General features: G+C 37.1%; 1 protein-coding gene across 5 annotated transcripts in view; it reads right to left on the reverse strand.

Annotated features, from left to right (window-relative positions):
* The window catches only part of LOC110037428 (tip elongation aberrant protein 1), a 70,791-nt gene extending 59,227 nt beyond the window's left edge, over nucleotides 1-11,564 (reverse strand). For all 5 annotated transcript variants that reach the window (XR_002295338.1, XR_002295337.1, XM_020742076.1 and 2 more), the window contains exons 1-8: nucleotides 11,472-11,564; nucleotides 11,258-11,355; nucleotides 9,325-9,463; nucleotides 9,213-9,241; nucleotides 8,446-8,542; nucleotides 8,306-8,361; nucleotides 8,096-8,203; nucleotides 7,481-7,537 (exon numbers count right to left, since the gene is read on the reverse strand). Coding sequence is in view for 3 of the 5 variants with exons in the window: in XM_020742076.1 (XP_020597735.1) it covers nucleotides 7,481-7,537; nucleotides 8,096-8,203; nucleotides 8,306-8,361; nucleotides 8,446-8,542; nucleotides 9,213-9,241; nucleotides 9,325-9,463; nucleotides 11,258-11,355; nucleotides 11,472-11,530 (643 nt within the window). In the remaining 2 variants the exon portion in view is untranslated. The remainder of the gene's footprint in view (nucleotides 1-7,480; nucleotides 7,538-8,095; nucleotides 8,204-8,305; nucleotides 8,362-8,445; nucleotides 8,543-9,212; nucleotides 9,242-9,324; nucleotides 9,464-11,257; nucleotides 11,356-11,471) is intronic.
* Between the last annotated feature and the right edge of the window lie 3,029 nt (nucleotides 11,565-14,593).

Raw genomic sequence — 14,593 nt, forward strand, 5'->3', positions numbered from 1 at the left:
TTTGAAAATAACGTAAAAATACTGCAGAAAGAGTCTATATTCTATAGAAATTCCTAATGCAACTAACATAGTTGAGCATAGCAGCTTAAACAGAGATATAGCTTAAGGAAATCCAAGAATATTTGGCATCCGTTGTCATACTATACAGCAATGATTGCAACCGAGGGCTTAAATTGCTCATCCCCATATGATGAATGCCAAGAAGTATATGAGGAAGAATGGAAATTATTGCTCAAGTGAAGAAAAAACAAAGATCAAATAACTTCAAGTGCATGCCAAAAATGTATTAGGAAAAATAAGCATATGAATGATCGAATAATAAAAGGGTACTGCAGTGTTGATGTTTACTAATTGAATTATGCCTGGTTAAATGCCGATAGAAAATTATAAGCCAGATTATTTTTCTGCATATAGTTCCATCAATCAACCAGCTAACTTTTGTTGAAGTCATGGGATTTAAGGATAAAAAAATGTCAGAGAAAACCATAGTGACACCAGAGTAATCCCAAACCACAATAGAAATGGAAATATTATTGCTGAAATTCAAAGGGTTATTCACAAAGACACTTGGCAATAGAAAAATAACAAATACAAACATAAAATATACCCTAGGGCAAAGGCGAAGCTGGCAAACACCGGCTGGACAGCAAGTGAGATGGTTGGCTGGGGCTTGCGGCAGCTGTGGATGGTGCTGGAAAAGGTTACGATACAACAGGGATGGGGGAATGGCAGCAGGTTTGAGAGTTGGAGAGGATTACAGCAGCAGACATGGGAGTGGGAGAGTGTTGCGGCAGCAGACTTGGGAGTTGAGGAGGTTTATGGCAGCAGCCTTGGGGCTGCAGCTGGGAAGAAGGGAGGGAGGAGGGTAACGGGTAGGTGGATGGTTTGAGGCTGCAGTAAGTATGTGGGCTGCTGGAAGGCGGCAGCAGCCATGTTGGACTGCAGAGAGAGGGGCAGCGAGCAGGCGGGATGAAAAGGGAAAGATAACTATCCTTGTGGGATCACATTACAAAGAGCACCTCTAGAATCCTTGGAGAAGATCACCACTTTGGACGAGTTACAACTGAGCACCTTCTCGCCTTCAGATATAGCCCAAGAAAGGAAAACAACCGCCGACGGCAAGTTGAACAGAATTTTGAAATCCGAAAGAGCAAAAATTGAACGCAAAAATTGAACTGTAAAACAGCAAACAACATATTTATAATAGTTAATAGTAGTTACAATATGAAGGAATTAGAATATGAAAGAATTAGAATTAGGAAGGGAATAGAAAAGGGCAAGGGATAGAAGAGGAAGGGATAGAAATAGGAAAGGAAGAGAAACAAGCAAGGAATAAAAATAAGAAATGAAGAGAAATAAGCAAGGACTATAAATAGGAAAAGAATGGAATAAAACAGGAAGAAGTTTCCTCTATGAAAGGGGCAATTCCAACTCCCATGAAGGCTAATCGATTCAGCTGGCCGCTCAGCATGCCCCGTGTTAGTCTCTCGGGGTTAGAAGAGCTTTAACTTCATTCGTCAAAACTTTTGGCTTCTCATAGCACAAAGTCAAGTCTACCATGTTGAAGGTGACAGAGATAGTGTAGTCCCCTAATAGGTTGATCATGTCGGTGTTGTCATTCCACACAGCAATACTTGATAAAACAAATATGCATAATCTCTTGGCACATCCTGAGCTAGGGTTGTATATAAATGTAGGGTCCGTTTAGGGCAACTTATTTGGTGCGGTGGCGTTTTAAAAACGCACCTGGCTTGTTTGGGTAAATAGTGTTTTGACAGCTTATGCGTTTTCAAAACGTCAAAAAACAGTGTTTTCACACCGCACATATCTAGGTGCGGTGACAACTTTCTGGCAGTGGTTTGACTTTTCCAAAAAAATAAAATTTATAATAGCCACCACACCTAGCTTATCAGCAGATTATTTTTAATCAGCTTATCAGCAGATTATTCAATAAGTTGCAGCTGCCCCAAACAGACTCGTAGTTTTCCGCAATGTAACTCTTGAGCTCTTAAGTCTGGAACACTCTTCTTCCACTTTTCGTACTCAGTGAAATGTAGCTAATAAATCAATATGTGAGAAGAGATCAACTTGGGGGACTCTGTGTCAGGTTCCACCATTCTCACTAGCAATTACTCAAGAGAGACCTCTTCTTCACGGATAGGACCCAGATTCCACTGAAGAATTCCTTTTCCTATAAAACTCCTAAGACAAATTTTGAAGGTGGGTACACTATTAAATTGAATATAACATATGAATAGCTCAATGTAATCTTTCTGACATGGCACAAAAGGGCCCCATTTCTTAAGTACTAGACCTCGCTTAATAAAGACAACTTAGGAATGAATCTATAAATCTAAATGGTCTGAATTTCTCTTATATGGGGTTGTCATGCCTCTAGTGTTAGTTCGTCGAACTCAAAACTTCCTTGAACACTCACCGTAAAGTCGGTTAGAGTTTCTCCCACAGGCTCAGCTAAAATTATGTGCATCTTTTTTACCATGAAGTTGGATGGTCATTCTCCTTTGTGTCATCACCGTTTTCAGTGTCATTACCCAATTTTTCAAGAATGCCCTGCTCATTGAAACAGATCATCTCTCTGGTTGTACAGTCTGATTCAACATGTCCAAATCTGTGGTACTTGCAACACTTACTGGCTAAGATAGATCTAGGGATGTGGATTGGTTCCACTTGTTCTCCACCCTAACTCTGTTTTCCTTCCGACGGGGTCAACTTGCATGTTCTCCTGGGTGTAATCTAGGGTTGTCCAAACGGCTCGTTATTCGCAAACAGCTCGTTCATTAAGCTTTACGAGCCGAACACGAACAAATTTTTAAGCTTGAAATATAACCGAGCCGAATACGAACAAATATTTGTTCGCTCATGTTCGGCGAATTGGCTTCAAAGAAATAAATAAATTAATAAATAAATATAAATAAAAATATACTCAATTTTATGTGGTGTTATGAGTGTTATTCCGCGGTGTAACATCGTGGAATAACACCGATAACACTAATAACATCGCAGAATAACACCCGATTAACACAGTGGTGTCATGCCGTGGTGTGTTATTTAGCAGTGTTGCTCGGTGATATTCCGCGATGTAACACAACTAAATAACGTCGATAACATCAATAACACCGCGAGTAACACCTGAATAAAATCGTAGTGTTATTCCATAGTGTTATTTTGCGGTATTACTTAGTGTTATTCCACGGTGTAGCATTACAGAGTAAAATTGATAACACCAATAACATCGTGAATAACACCCGAATAACACTACGGTGTTATTCCGCGATGTTATTCCGCGGAATATATTCTATCGAGCCTATTTCAAGCAGAACACGAGCCGAACACAAACAGAAATATGTTATACGAGCTGAACAAGAAACATAATGTTCACGAGTCCCTTCGAGCACGAGCCACTTCAAACACGAGTCGAGGCTCAGCTCGCTCAAGCTCGGCTCGTTTACAGCACTAGTGTAATATGACTATAATACCTGAGGTTGAGCGTTGTTTGTAAGACATGGTAGTTGCCCGATGATGTGGTTTCTACACCTCTGAAGCTAGAATCTGTAACTTTTGTCTATAGTAAGTTGGAAGGAACTGGCACTGGATCTCCCACTTCATCTTCATATTCTACTGTTCTCCATATGCTAGCTTTTCTCTTAGCCTCGCCTGATATTGGATTCCAAAACATCATGGTTGGTCTTTTGCATCACTAAACTCCTCCTTATGGAAGGGATTTAGACCCTCGTCTTTTGCTCCCCTTTGAGTCTCTAGATTCCAGTCAAGGGCCCCCTTGGATTTCATCCTCAATATCCGCAAGCTTTCGCTAGAGTCGACGAAACTCGTGTTGTTGGTGGGCCAACCCTCTACGCATTGGGACAGCTCTAGCGTGAAACTTGAGGTGATTTCATCTATCAAGCATTTTGTGGAGCAAAGGAAGCATGAAGTTAAAGATATTATCATTGAAAGTGATAAAAAGCACATTATAGTTTCCTTGCGACAAATGTTGCTTTTCGAATCTTGGAAGAAAAAATCAGTTGAAGAAGAGTTTTATTTCCTAGTTTTATTTTAAACAGATAGAAAAAGAATATTGTTACCCATATTTATGCAAAGAAAGCCATACATGTTGTTTTATGATAGGAATGTTGATAGTACACATTTCCTAATTCCTTTTGTAGATTTTGACAAGCCCATAGTTTGTATGGGCTAGGTACTCTTTTTTGTATTTTGTAATACTTTTTGTTTTAGAAATGCACATTTCAAGGGTAAGCTCGGGCATGTATCTCTTTGGTGGTATGGTTAGGGTATAGAGTGGGAGGAGAAAGAGGGTTATGAGACAAATTGAGAGTGTAGCAAATTTAATTTGGAATTGCTGATTTTGAAAATCACAAAAAAGAATTTAAGGTTAGGTCAAATTTGGCTATAGTATGATGGTTGGTAGGAAATTTTTTTTTTTTTTTGTTGGGGGGGGCTTAGGGGGGCGGGGTGCAGGATCACTAAACTCCTCCTTATGGAAGGGATTTAGACCCTCGTCTTTTGCTCCCCTTTGAGTCTCTAGATTCCAGTCAAGGGCCCCCTTGGATTTCATCCTCAATATCTGCAAGCTTTCGCTAGAGTCGACGAAACTCGTGTTGTTGGTGGGCCAACCCTCTACGCATTGGGACAGCTCTAGCGTGAAACTTGAGGTGATTTCATCTATCAAGCATTTTGTGGAGCAAAGGATGCATGAAGTTAAAGATATTATCATTGAAAGTGATAAAAAGCACATTATAGTTTCCTTGCGACAAATGTTGCTTTTCGAATCTTGGAAGAAAAAATCAGTTGAAGAAGAGTTTTATTTCCTAGTTTTATTTTAAACAGATAGAAAAAGAATATTGTTACCCATATTTATGCAAAGAAAGCCATACATGTTGTTTTATGATAGGAATGTTGATAGTACACATTTCCTAATTCCTTTTGTAGATTTTGACAAGCCCATAGTTTGTATGGGCTAGGTACTCTTTTTTGTATTTTGTAATACTTTTTGTTTTAGAAATGCACATTTCAAGGGTAAGCTCGGGCATGTATCTCTTTGGTGGTATGGTTAGGGTATAGAGTGGGAGGAGAAAGAGGGTTATGAGACAAATTGAGAGTGTAGCAAATTTAATTTGGAATTGCTGATTTTGAAAATCACAAAAAAGAATTTAAGGTTAGGTCAAATTTGGCTATAGTATGATGGTTGGTAGGAAATTTTTTTTTTTTTGATAGAGGTGGCTTAGGTGGGCCGGATGCTAGGAAACCTTAGGATAGGACTACAGTTAAACTAGCTTTGATGCCAACTGATACCGAGGTAATCCCAAAGCACGATTAAAAAGGGAAATATTTTTGTTGAAATTCAAAGTGTTACGCACAAAGACTCTTGACAATAAAAATATAACAAACACAAACATAAAATATACCCTAGAGTGAAGGCAAAGGTGGCGACCACCGGCTAGAGAGCAAGTGAAATGGTCGGCTAGACAGCAAGTGAAATGGTTGGCTGGAGCTTGCCGCAGCTGTGGATGGTGCTAGAAGGGTTTACGGTAAAACAGAGATGAAGGGGATGGATACTGATTTGGGAGTTGGATAGGGTTACTGCAGCAGTTTTGGGAGTGGACGAGGGTTATGATAGCAGCCTTGGGAGTAGGAGATGGCCACGGCAATAGATTTGGAACTTGGGTCGGTTACTGGAGCTGCCTTGGGAGTGGTATACACTTACGGCGACAGATTTGGGAGTTCGGAGGTTTGGTAGCAGCCTTACGAATGGAAGAGGGTTACGGCAGCAGATTTAGGGAGTACAAGGTTGTAACTGTGACCGGGAAGAAGAGAGGAAAAAGAGTAACAGGAAGGTGGAAAGTTTGGGGTTGCAGTAAATATGTGGGTTGCTGAAGGGCGGCAGCAGTTATGTAGGAATATAGGAGAGGAGCAACAAGTAGTTGGAATGAAAAGAGAAAGATCATTATCCTCGCAGGAGCAAGGTACAGCAGGAGCACCTCTCGAACCCTTGGAAAGAATCATCACCTCGTACGAGTTATAGCAGGAGCACATTTTCGCCTTCGGATACAACCAAAGAAGGGACAGCAACAGCCAATGACAAGTTGGACAGAATTCTGAAATCAGAAAGACCAAAAACAAAGCCCTAAGACAGCAAACAACATATTTATAATAGTTACTAGTAGTTAGAATAGGAAAAAACTAGAATAGGAAGGAATAAGAATAGGAATGAAGTAGAATTAAGAAGGGAATAGAGGAGAAAGGCAAGAAATAGAAGAGAAATGAACAAAAATAGAAAGGAATAGATATAGGCAAGGAAGAGAAATAGGAAAGGAAAAGAAATAGGCAAGGACTAGAAATAGAAAAGGAATTGAAAAAGAAGAAGTTCCCAAAGGGAGTAAAATAGGAAATAGGGAGAGGGAAAGAAGCGGCAATTCCAGCCCCCATGAAGGTCGGCCAATTCAGCCTGCCACTCATCAAGCTCCATGTCACATAGTATCAATGTTACCATTAAAAAAGGCTGAAGAAAGAATTTTTTTATGGCACTCATGTTTCATCTGAATGCCTATGACTTTTAAGACAAGTAACACGTCATGTCACATAGTATCAATGTTACCATTAAAGAAGGCTGAAGAAAGAATTTTTTATGGCACTCATGTTTTATCTGAATGCCTATGACTTTTAAGACAAGTAACACGACCAATGCAGCTAACTCATAATTGAACCAAAAAATAATCATCAATTAATATAGAACTAAAATTACATTTACTATTGCAGATTGATTCAATCCATAAAAGTGGATCGATTTGTTAGAGATCAACTATAATGAATCACACAAAAAAAGAATTGCATACTCTGAAAAGAATCTAACTTACAATTAAAAAAAAAAAACTAGAAAAATGATGTAGATAGAAGTGTTATGAGGCCAATTTATGTAGATAGACATTCTATCATAACAATTGATGCAAATAGAAATGATATGACAACAATTGATACAAGATGAGGTACCTTGAATAGTCAACTTGTTAAGTGATCCAGAGTTTATGCCAATAGATAGCAAAAGTTGTTGACACCAAAATTGTAGTGAATAACATGACAGATTAAATCTACTACGAAAAGCATATGACGAGAAAAATGATAGTAAAGGGGAATAATTCCAACTCTATGCAAAGTCCAGTATTGTCATCATAAGAGCACACAATTTAATAGATAAAAGGATCCATATTAATTACAAAAGTCCATATTAACCTAATAGATAATTCCCATGATAAATAGTAAATAAAAATAAATTAAATATAAAATAACTCTAAATTAAATCCTAACAAAACTCATGTTCTGCATCAAATAAGGGAATACCCATTGCTCCAAGTTTATAGTTATCAAAGCAGGGGTAAAGTGGTTAAGCTTCAGAAACAATTCATCATGAGAGTATAGCATCATATGTAGTAGAAAGAACCCTTACCTTCTTCAATAAGACCCTTCAAAGCCCATAAATCTCCCATTATAGGTCCACCACCTCCTGTGAGAAATGACGTAGAAATCTGGTCAACAAGCATTCACAGCCTTGAACATTCCCAACCATGACCCTTCAAAGCCTAGTATGCCATTGAGTAGCATCCATGGAAGAATGAGAAATGACATGCAGCAATAAACATTCATAGCCCTCACAAAGTTTATACATGCAAGGCACATTCGTAGGTGAAACTGAAATACATCACCAGCAACAACACTACAGCAGCCAAAGCATGTTCAAACAATTCAAAAAATTAATACATTAAACGAAATGAAACTGAAATATATCATCAGCAAAACTAAAGCAGCCAAAGCATGTTACATCAAAAGAATGTCAACCACATAGCAATGGTTTTAATCTTCTAGTAATGACTAGGTCCATGGGAAATAGTAAAGGGAGTTCAAGCCAAATCATGATGTTAAACTGTTCCTAAAATACTGACAATCGTGTGAACGGGGTGGGGAATGAACAGGTGGACGTTCTATTGATTTCCTATGACTGGAAAGAATGTGGAAGTTTCACAGGTAAAAATAGCAAGAGAAAATGCATAATGCTAGTGCCTACCTCTTCCACCAAAGACAAGCAGTCGCTTCTCAACCATGGTGGCTGTATGCCCACACCTTGGAGGCGGTGCAGAACCAGTAATTGATAGTTCTGTCCACTCGAGTGATACTAGTTACAAAAAAAAAAAAAGAAATCTTGAAAAACTTTATCAAATTATAGAATTTCTACATGGGGATATGGCTAAAAAATTCAAAATAGACGTAGCACTACTTGTGTCTAAGATATAGATATCTGACAACCATTTTTTACCATCCCAACCACCATACCTGCAAAAAATTTATACATTAAGGGTATTTTTGATATTACAGTGCTTACTCTGAATTCTCTCACTGAATACAATTTATACCTACATAACGATTTTTCGATTTCCAATAGATGAAGCAGCAGCAAACTCCCTTGGTGATGGCAAGTCACCAAAGCCAGTGAGTTCTGACCATTGCCAAATATCTGACGATAAAATATAATGGCAGGAGTTAATGGTGGATACATAGATAACGAAGCAGAACTTCAGCATAAGCTAGTCAAAGTAGGAAGAATAGAGGAAAAAAACAAACGAAAAGTAGAAAAAGGAGCAACGAAAATATAAAAACATTAGAAAGAAAATCAAATCCAATTTAACCACAGACTATTACTGGATATTTTGGTTCTCTTTTTTTTTCTTTTTTTATTATTATTATTATTATTATTTTATTTTATATAAAACAAAATGCATATTTGATAACACTTGAGATTTTTTTTCATTCAGAGAATAAAAGATAGAGAAAAGATAAAATGGCCTTACAAACATTCATAAAATCACGGAACAACATAAAAATAGTATGGCTGAGTGCAAGAAATAGGAAAATGAAACACAGTACAATTTTCCCACACTAAAAGATGAAGCAAACAAGCATGAAATGTAGCACAGCATAAAAAGAATATAAAAGAAGAATACAAAATATACAGATTGCTAAAGCACAAGGGTTGGATAGTCTATGACAACAAAGGAAAATAAATTACAATATACCAAATCGTTCACTCTGAAATTTATAAATAAGAGATTCTAGTTGTAACTACGGAATTTACACAACCATAACTATTGGATGAATCTAGTTTGAGATGATAACAACATGCTTACCAGTATCAAGCATCCAAAAATCACCCAACCTAACAATATAATTATTTGGTAAGTGCCAACATAAGACAAATTTTAATGCTGAAGAACAAGCCATAATAAAAAAGTATACCACCTCTTGCTTCCTGAACGCCCTCCAAAAATGAACATGTGGCAATCAATGGCAACAGCAATATGAAATGCACGTGGAGCTGGCCCTACCTGCCCATCAGATCCACTTCCTGTGCAGTCAGGAGTAAACCATATACCATTGTCTGCGCATATAAGAAACCATCAAAGATTTACAGCAGTTTTGGTAAAACTGACTCTCATAGTTAAAGGGCAACTTAAGGCCTCCGATACCAAGCATTGGTTCCACAGATTGTTATATTCTATAAGCATACTATGTTACTAAGGATGCACGATTGATAAACAAGGTTCAGTAAATGAGAAAAGGAGGAGAATCAGAAGAGATCTATTGAAAGCAAGTGCATCATACTGGAGTTTAAGAGAAGTTGTTTTGTGTCAAAACAGCATTGGATTTGCCCAGACACTTGCACAATATTTCTATCTTCGCTATATATCATTATTTAGATTAATATAGCTAAATAGAAGTATGCTTCAGCAAAGAAATATAATTGAGTTGTTTTGCACCATAACGAAAACATCCAAAAAAGGAATACCAGATATTTGCTCGCTCACAGTTTTGGCAAGTTTTCTCCTTTAAGCAGACATCAAAATCTCAAGATCAACAATATTGAAGAAATTGATATAAATGTAAGATCAAAAATTCATTTGCATGGATCTTTTAATCCTAATTAAGAAAATATAGCAATAATATTTTCAATGATCCATGCATCATACATCTCTGCTCAATGAAAAAAATTTAGAGATTAAACTATGAGTTCCATAATAGAGACAGATTATAAGCAGAAGCAATTGTTTCCAGCATTTTGCAGTTTTTGTGCATCTGGAGATTAATACTTGAGAAGTTTTGTTGACCTGCTGTGGTGAAGTGTTAAGAAGAAGCAACAGATTAATTGTTACAAGAAGAAACATAGCTTTGTGATTTTAAACGCACTCTCGGGATGAATTATCTACCGACAATTAATCACTCATGTACCCCTTTATATTTTAAAAGGGCAACAGTATGAGGGGGCCTATGGTTGGCTCCACTAGGGCTACTTCATCTAAGCCATACTACTCAAGCTTCATCTCATTGAAGTCTTTAGTTTGATCTAGTGAGACCAAGTTTGGATGATGTCAGCCATAGAAAACAAGAGAGGGATCTAAACTAAAGAGGATATAGTAAAGCTTATGAATCAAATGTGACAGTTACAAGTTACAAGAAATATAGCAAAAATCCAACTCCAAAAATTTATAAATATATTACAAAACCATCATCTATAGAGACTTCTACTTCTTCCACCACCATCTACATGTAGGGCAAGCATTTTCAAGAGCATGGCATCATTACAGTTCTATAGAAGGGTCCTCAAGTTGAGCTGAGCGATTGAAATAGGAAGTATAAAGCACATTGCCTACCTCATGTTGCCTACCTCATGAGTCATGATCTTTTTTAGTAACAAAATAAGATTTAAGATAATGTTTCAATCGAATCATATTCATTAAAACTCCTTAACAGATATATGCTGCAGCCTATAACAAATATGACTTTTAAGGCAAATGAATTTTTTAATCACGAGCAAACTAACGTTTGTTCATCTTTTAACTGTGCTTTCTTGAAAATTTGTTCAGTTGGAAGCTCTGTGGCATCAAAATTATCCACAAAAGCTCCCTTTACTCTTCCAGACAACTATTTTTATCCGCTACCTTCAAGGATAATTTAGATTCCGCCGAGGCTGTTCTGCCTTCAAAATTTTTAGTATAAATACTATTATACTAAAATTGGTGGAGCAGGTCAATGATGATCTAAAGAGTGTGATAGCATTAAGGAAGCCAATCCTACCGGATATTTCTCGGCTTAAGATATTCCTATATAGTAAATTAAAAATAAATGACAGCAAAACGGCTGAGAAGAGGAAATGGAAAAGAGTAAAACATCATACCAACGTCAAATACAAAGATATCAACTAGAAATCTTCGATCGGCGAAACCTCCAAATACAACAACTTTCGATTTTCCAACGTTCACCGCAGTGTGACCACTGCAGTTCCGAAATTGTCAAGGACATGGATAAGATAGGAGATTAAAACATGGAATCAAAATTTGAGTGAGGAACTGAAGATGAAATATGGTTTATGAGACGGAGAAAGAGGTTGCCTTCGCGCAATTGGGAGATTTCCACCAAAATCTGAGGCATCGGCTCTAACCCAGTGCATATTTCCTCGTGTTTTACAAACTACTTCCTCGCAGCCCTAAAAAACGAACCATAAGCAGTGTGTGTCTAGATATATATATCGTGTGAATAAACTTCTGTTTTTAAGAAAAAAAAAAAACAGATTAATATTCCATTTTTAATCTTTTGTTAATCTCTTTCCAAAAAAAAAATTCATTTTAATTGAAAAAAAATCATTCAAATGCGATTTCAATTATTGTATCTGTTTCTTCTAAAATTTCAATTAACTAAAGCTTCTTAGGCATACTTATATTTATTATGTGCTGCATTTTAAGATTTGCTCATCCAGTTCCTAAAAAATATTTTATAATTGTACATCTAAATATGGTTTGCAACAATCTCATGACAATCTGACGACCAAATCAAAGAAAATATGATGAGGATCTTTCTCTCTACGAAAAGCTACAGTGTCTCACGAATTTAACCGACTAATAGTCATCTAAGGCAACTTATGGCCAATCCGATCGACTAATAGCTAGCCTACCCGACTGAAGGTCTACCGATCAATTGAAGGCCAGTCTGACGACCAAGGGTCACCCAGTCCAACATTTGGCAGGCATTTACCCCACCCCAAAACAATCTCGCAAGTTTCAACGTGAAGCTTTCTTAATGACCCCCCTAAAGATCTTTGAAAGATCGCCAAGAAAAATAGTCAGGTTGGCTGACCAGCTATCACACTCAAAACTGACCAACTTCCTAGAGCAAAGGCCGATCGATGTCCAAATAAATGATCAATCAAAATCAACCCAATTGACAGACCCGAGGATTTGCCAACCAGATGGTCCACACTAAAAAGGTGTCAAAATTGGTTAAGATTACGAAAGACACTCAAAAAGGCAAAAACAACATGTGATACCCATATTAAAGTAAGGGCAAGCATGTAATTTTAAACTTCATTCCTTTAACTACTATAAATAAAAACACCATTTGGCTCTTCTTCTCTAGACTGATCCTCTGTAGGGAGACTTTCCCCCCTTCTCTTTTGTAACTGTCACTTACAAGATGCAAAATAGGTCACAGAGCCCGGGAACACCCCATTCACCCCCTAAGTTTGTTAGTGCTCTCTTCTTCTCTTTTGCTCTTTATCTCTCTTTACCTCTTCCTCATCATTCATACAGCTTTGATCTTTGGGCATGCCTTAGATGACAAATCCAGATTTAACATCCTAAAAGATGCGGTGACTATGGAGCATACTACAAACAAGAAGGAAAACTACATCGATGATGATAAATACATCTCAGAGAAACTTCTAACAGAGAGCACGCCAAGAACTTCATGCAACAACAAATCCAAGCGCAAAAAAAAATCTTATTTTTGTCATCTTCTAAGAGGCTTTGGCTTGGAAGCAAGAATCACAAATAGGACGGCCGACTTTCAACAATTGAAACACTTTCAGGGAAAGGCCAACAACATTACCTACGCAATGGTTGGTCAGGCAGTTGATACATATCTCATTGAATTAAGGGAGAATCATTTCAAAACATAGCTTTTGCTATGAAACATGAATTTTCTTAATGTTTTCCTAGGTCTGATCGACATTTGGGGAACTTGAACTCTCAAGTACCGATCAGTATAATAGCTCACAAATCTCTAGCATTGTAAATCTTGATCTCCTTGCTAGAATCAGATAAAACTCTAGAAGCAATTTCCTGTCTTGTAGCAACAAGCTTCATGAAGGATATGTCATAAATCACTCTAACGGTAAGTCTCGGTGGTTACTTGCAGAGATAAAGAAAAAGAAATTCTAAACCTACTGAACTTATTAAGCCATCGCGAGCCTCAACCATCCTTCCCTCATTTGCTACAAATTCCTGGGCAAAAATCATATTTGTCAAGGCTTCAGTTGTCTCCTTCTTCTAAGTCATTTGAGCTGTAACTACGACCTCCCACTTTGCTTCTTCAGTGTCAGAGGTTGTCCACAAGTTTTTCGTCATCTGGCCTAACATTCCAGGAAACAAGGCCTTATTAATAGTCACCAAATTAGTGTATTAGGGAACAAAGAGGAGCTGCCCATTGATTTCAGCTCCCTTGACCCAAGAGTAATTCATCCCTATCATTCTCTTGAAGGAGTCTCCGATTAGTATGTTTTGATGCCTCAGTTCATCAAGGATGAGGTGATAAAAAACTTAAGCTTCTAATCCTTCATTTTGTTCTCCAAGCGAGAGAACTAAAACTTGTCTTACATTAAATGCATGTAAAAACCTTTAGTAATTTTTGAAAAATCTTTAATAAAATGCATGTAAAAACCAACATGTCCAAGAAAACTCCTAACCTCTCTTACATTAGTAGGAGGTGTTAGTTTAGATATAACTTGAAATTTTGCAGGGTCTGCTTCCATACCATTTTCCAAAATTTTATGCCCTAACACAATTCCTCCTGCAACCATAAATTAACATTTCTCCCAATTTAGAACTAAATTAGTTCTTTCGCATAACTCCAAAACTTTTTCAAGATAATTTAAGCATGCGTCAAATGATGTTCCAAATACAGAAAAATCATCCATAAACACTTTCAATCCATCATCAATTAACTTACTAAATATAGACATCTTACATCTCTGAAATGTTGCAGGTGCATTACATAATCCAAAAGACATTCTTCAAAAAGTAAAAGTTCCAAAAGGACTAGTAAATGTTGTCTTTTCTTGATCCTCATGAGCAATAGGAATTTGATGGTAACCGGTATATCCATCTAAAAATTAAAAATATTTGTGCCCAACACATCTATATACTATTTGGTCTAAAAATGGTAAAGGGAAGTGATCTTTCCTAGTGGCAGTGTTTAATTTTCAATAATCAATGCAAATACGCCACCCAATAACTTGTCTGATAGGTATTAATTCATTATTCTCTTTTGTTTCAACAGTCACTCCTCTTTTCTTAGGAACACAATGAATTGGACTTACCCAAGCACTGTCTGAAATAGCATATATAATTCCATTGTCCAACCATTTCAAAATTTCATTCTTAATTACTTCTTGCATCATTGCATTTGATCTCCTTTGTGGATCAACTCTTGGTTTATATTGTTCATCTAATATAATTCT

Source organism: Phalaenopsis equestris, unplaced genomic scaffold (genome assembly GCF_001263595.1).
Source record: "Phalaenopsis equestris unplaced genomic scaffold, ASM126359v1 Scaffold219150, whole genome shotgun sequence".
Classification (NCBI taxonomy): domain Eukaryota; kingdom Viridiplantae; phylum Streptophyta; class Magnoliopsida; order Asparagales; family Orchidaceae; genus Phalaenopsis; species Phalaenopsis equestris.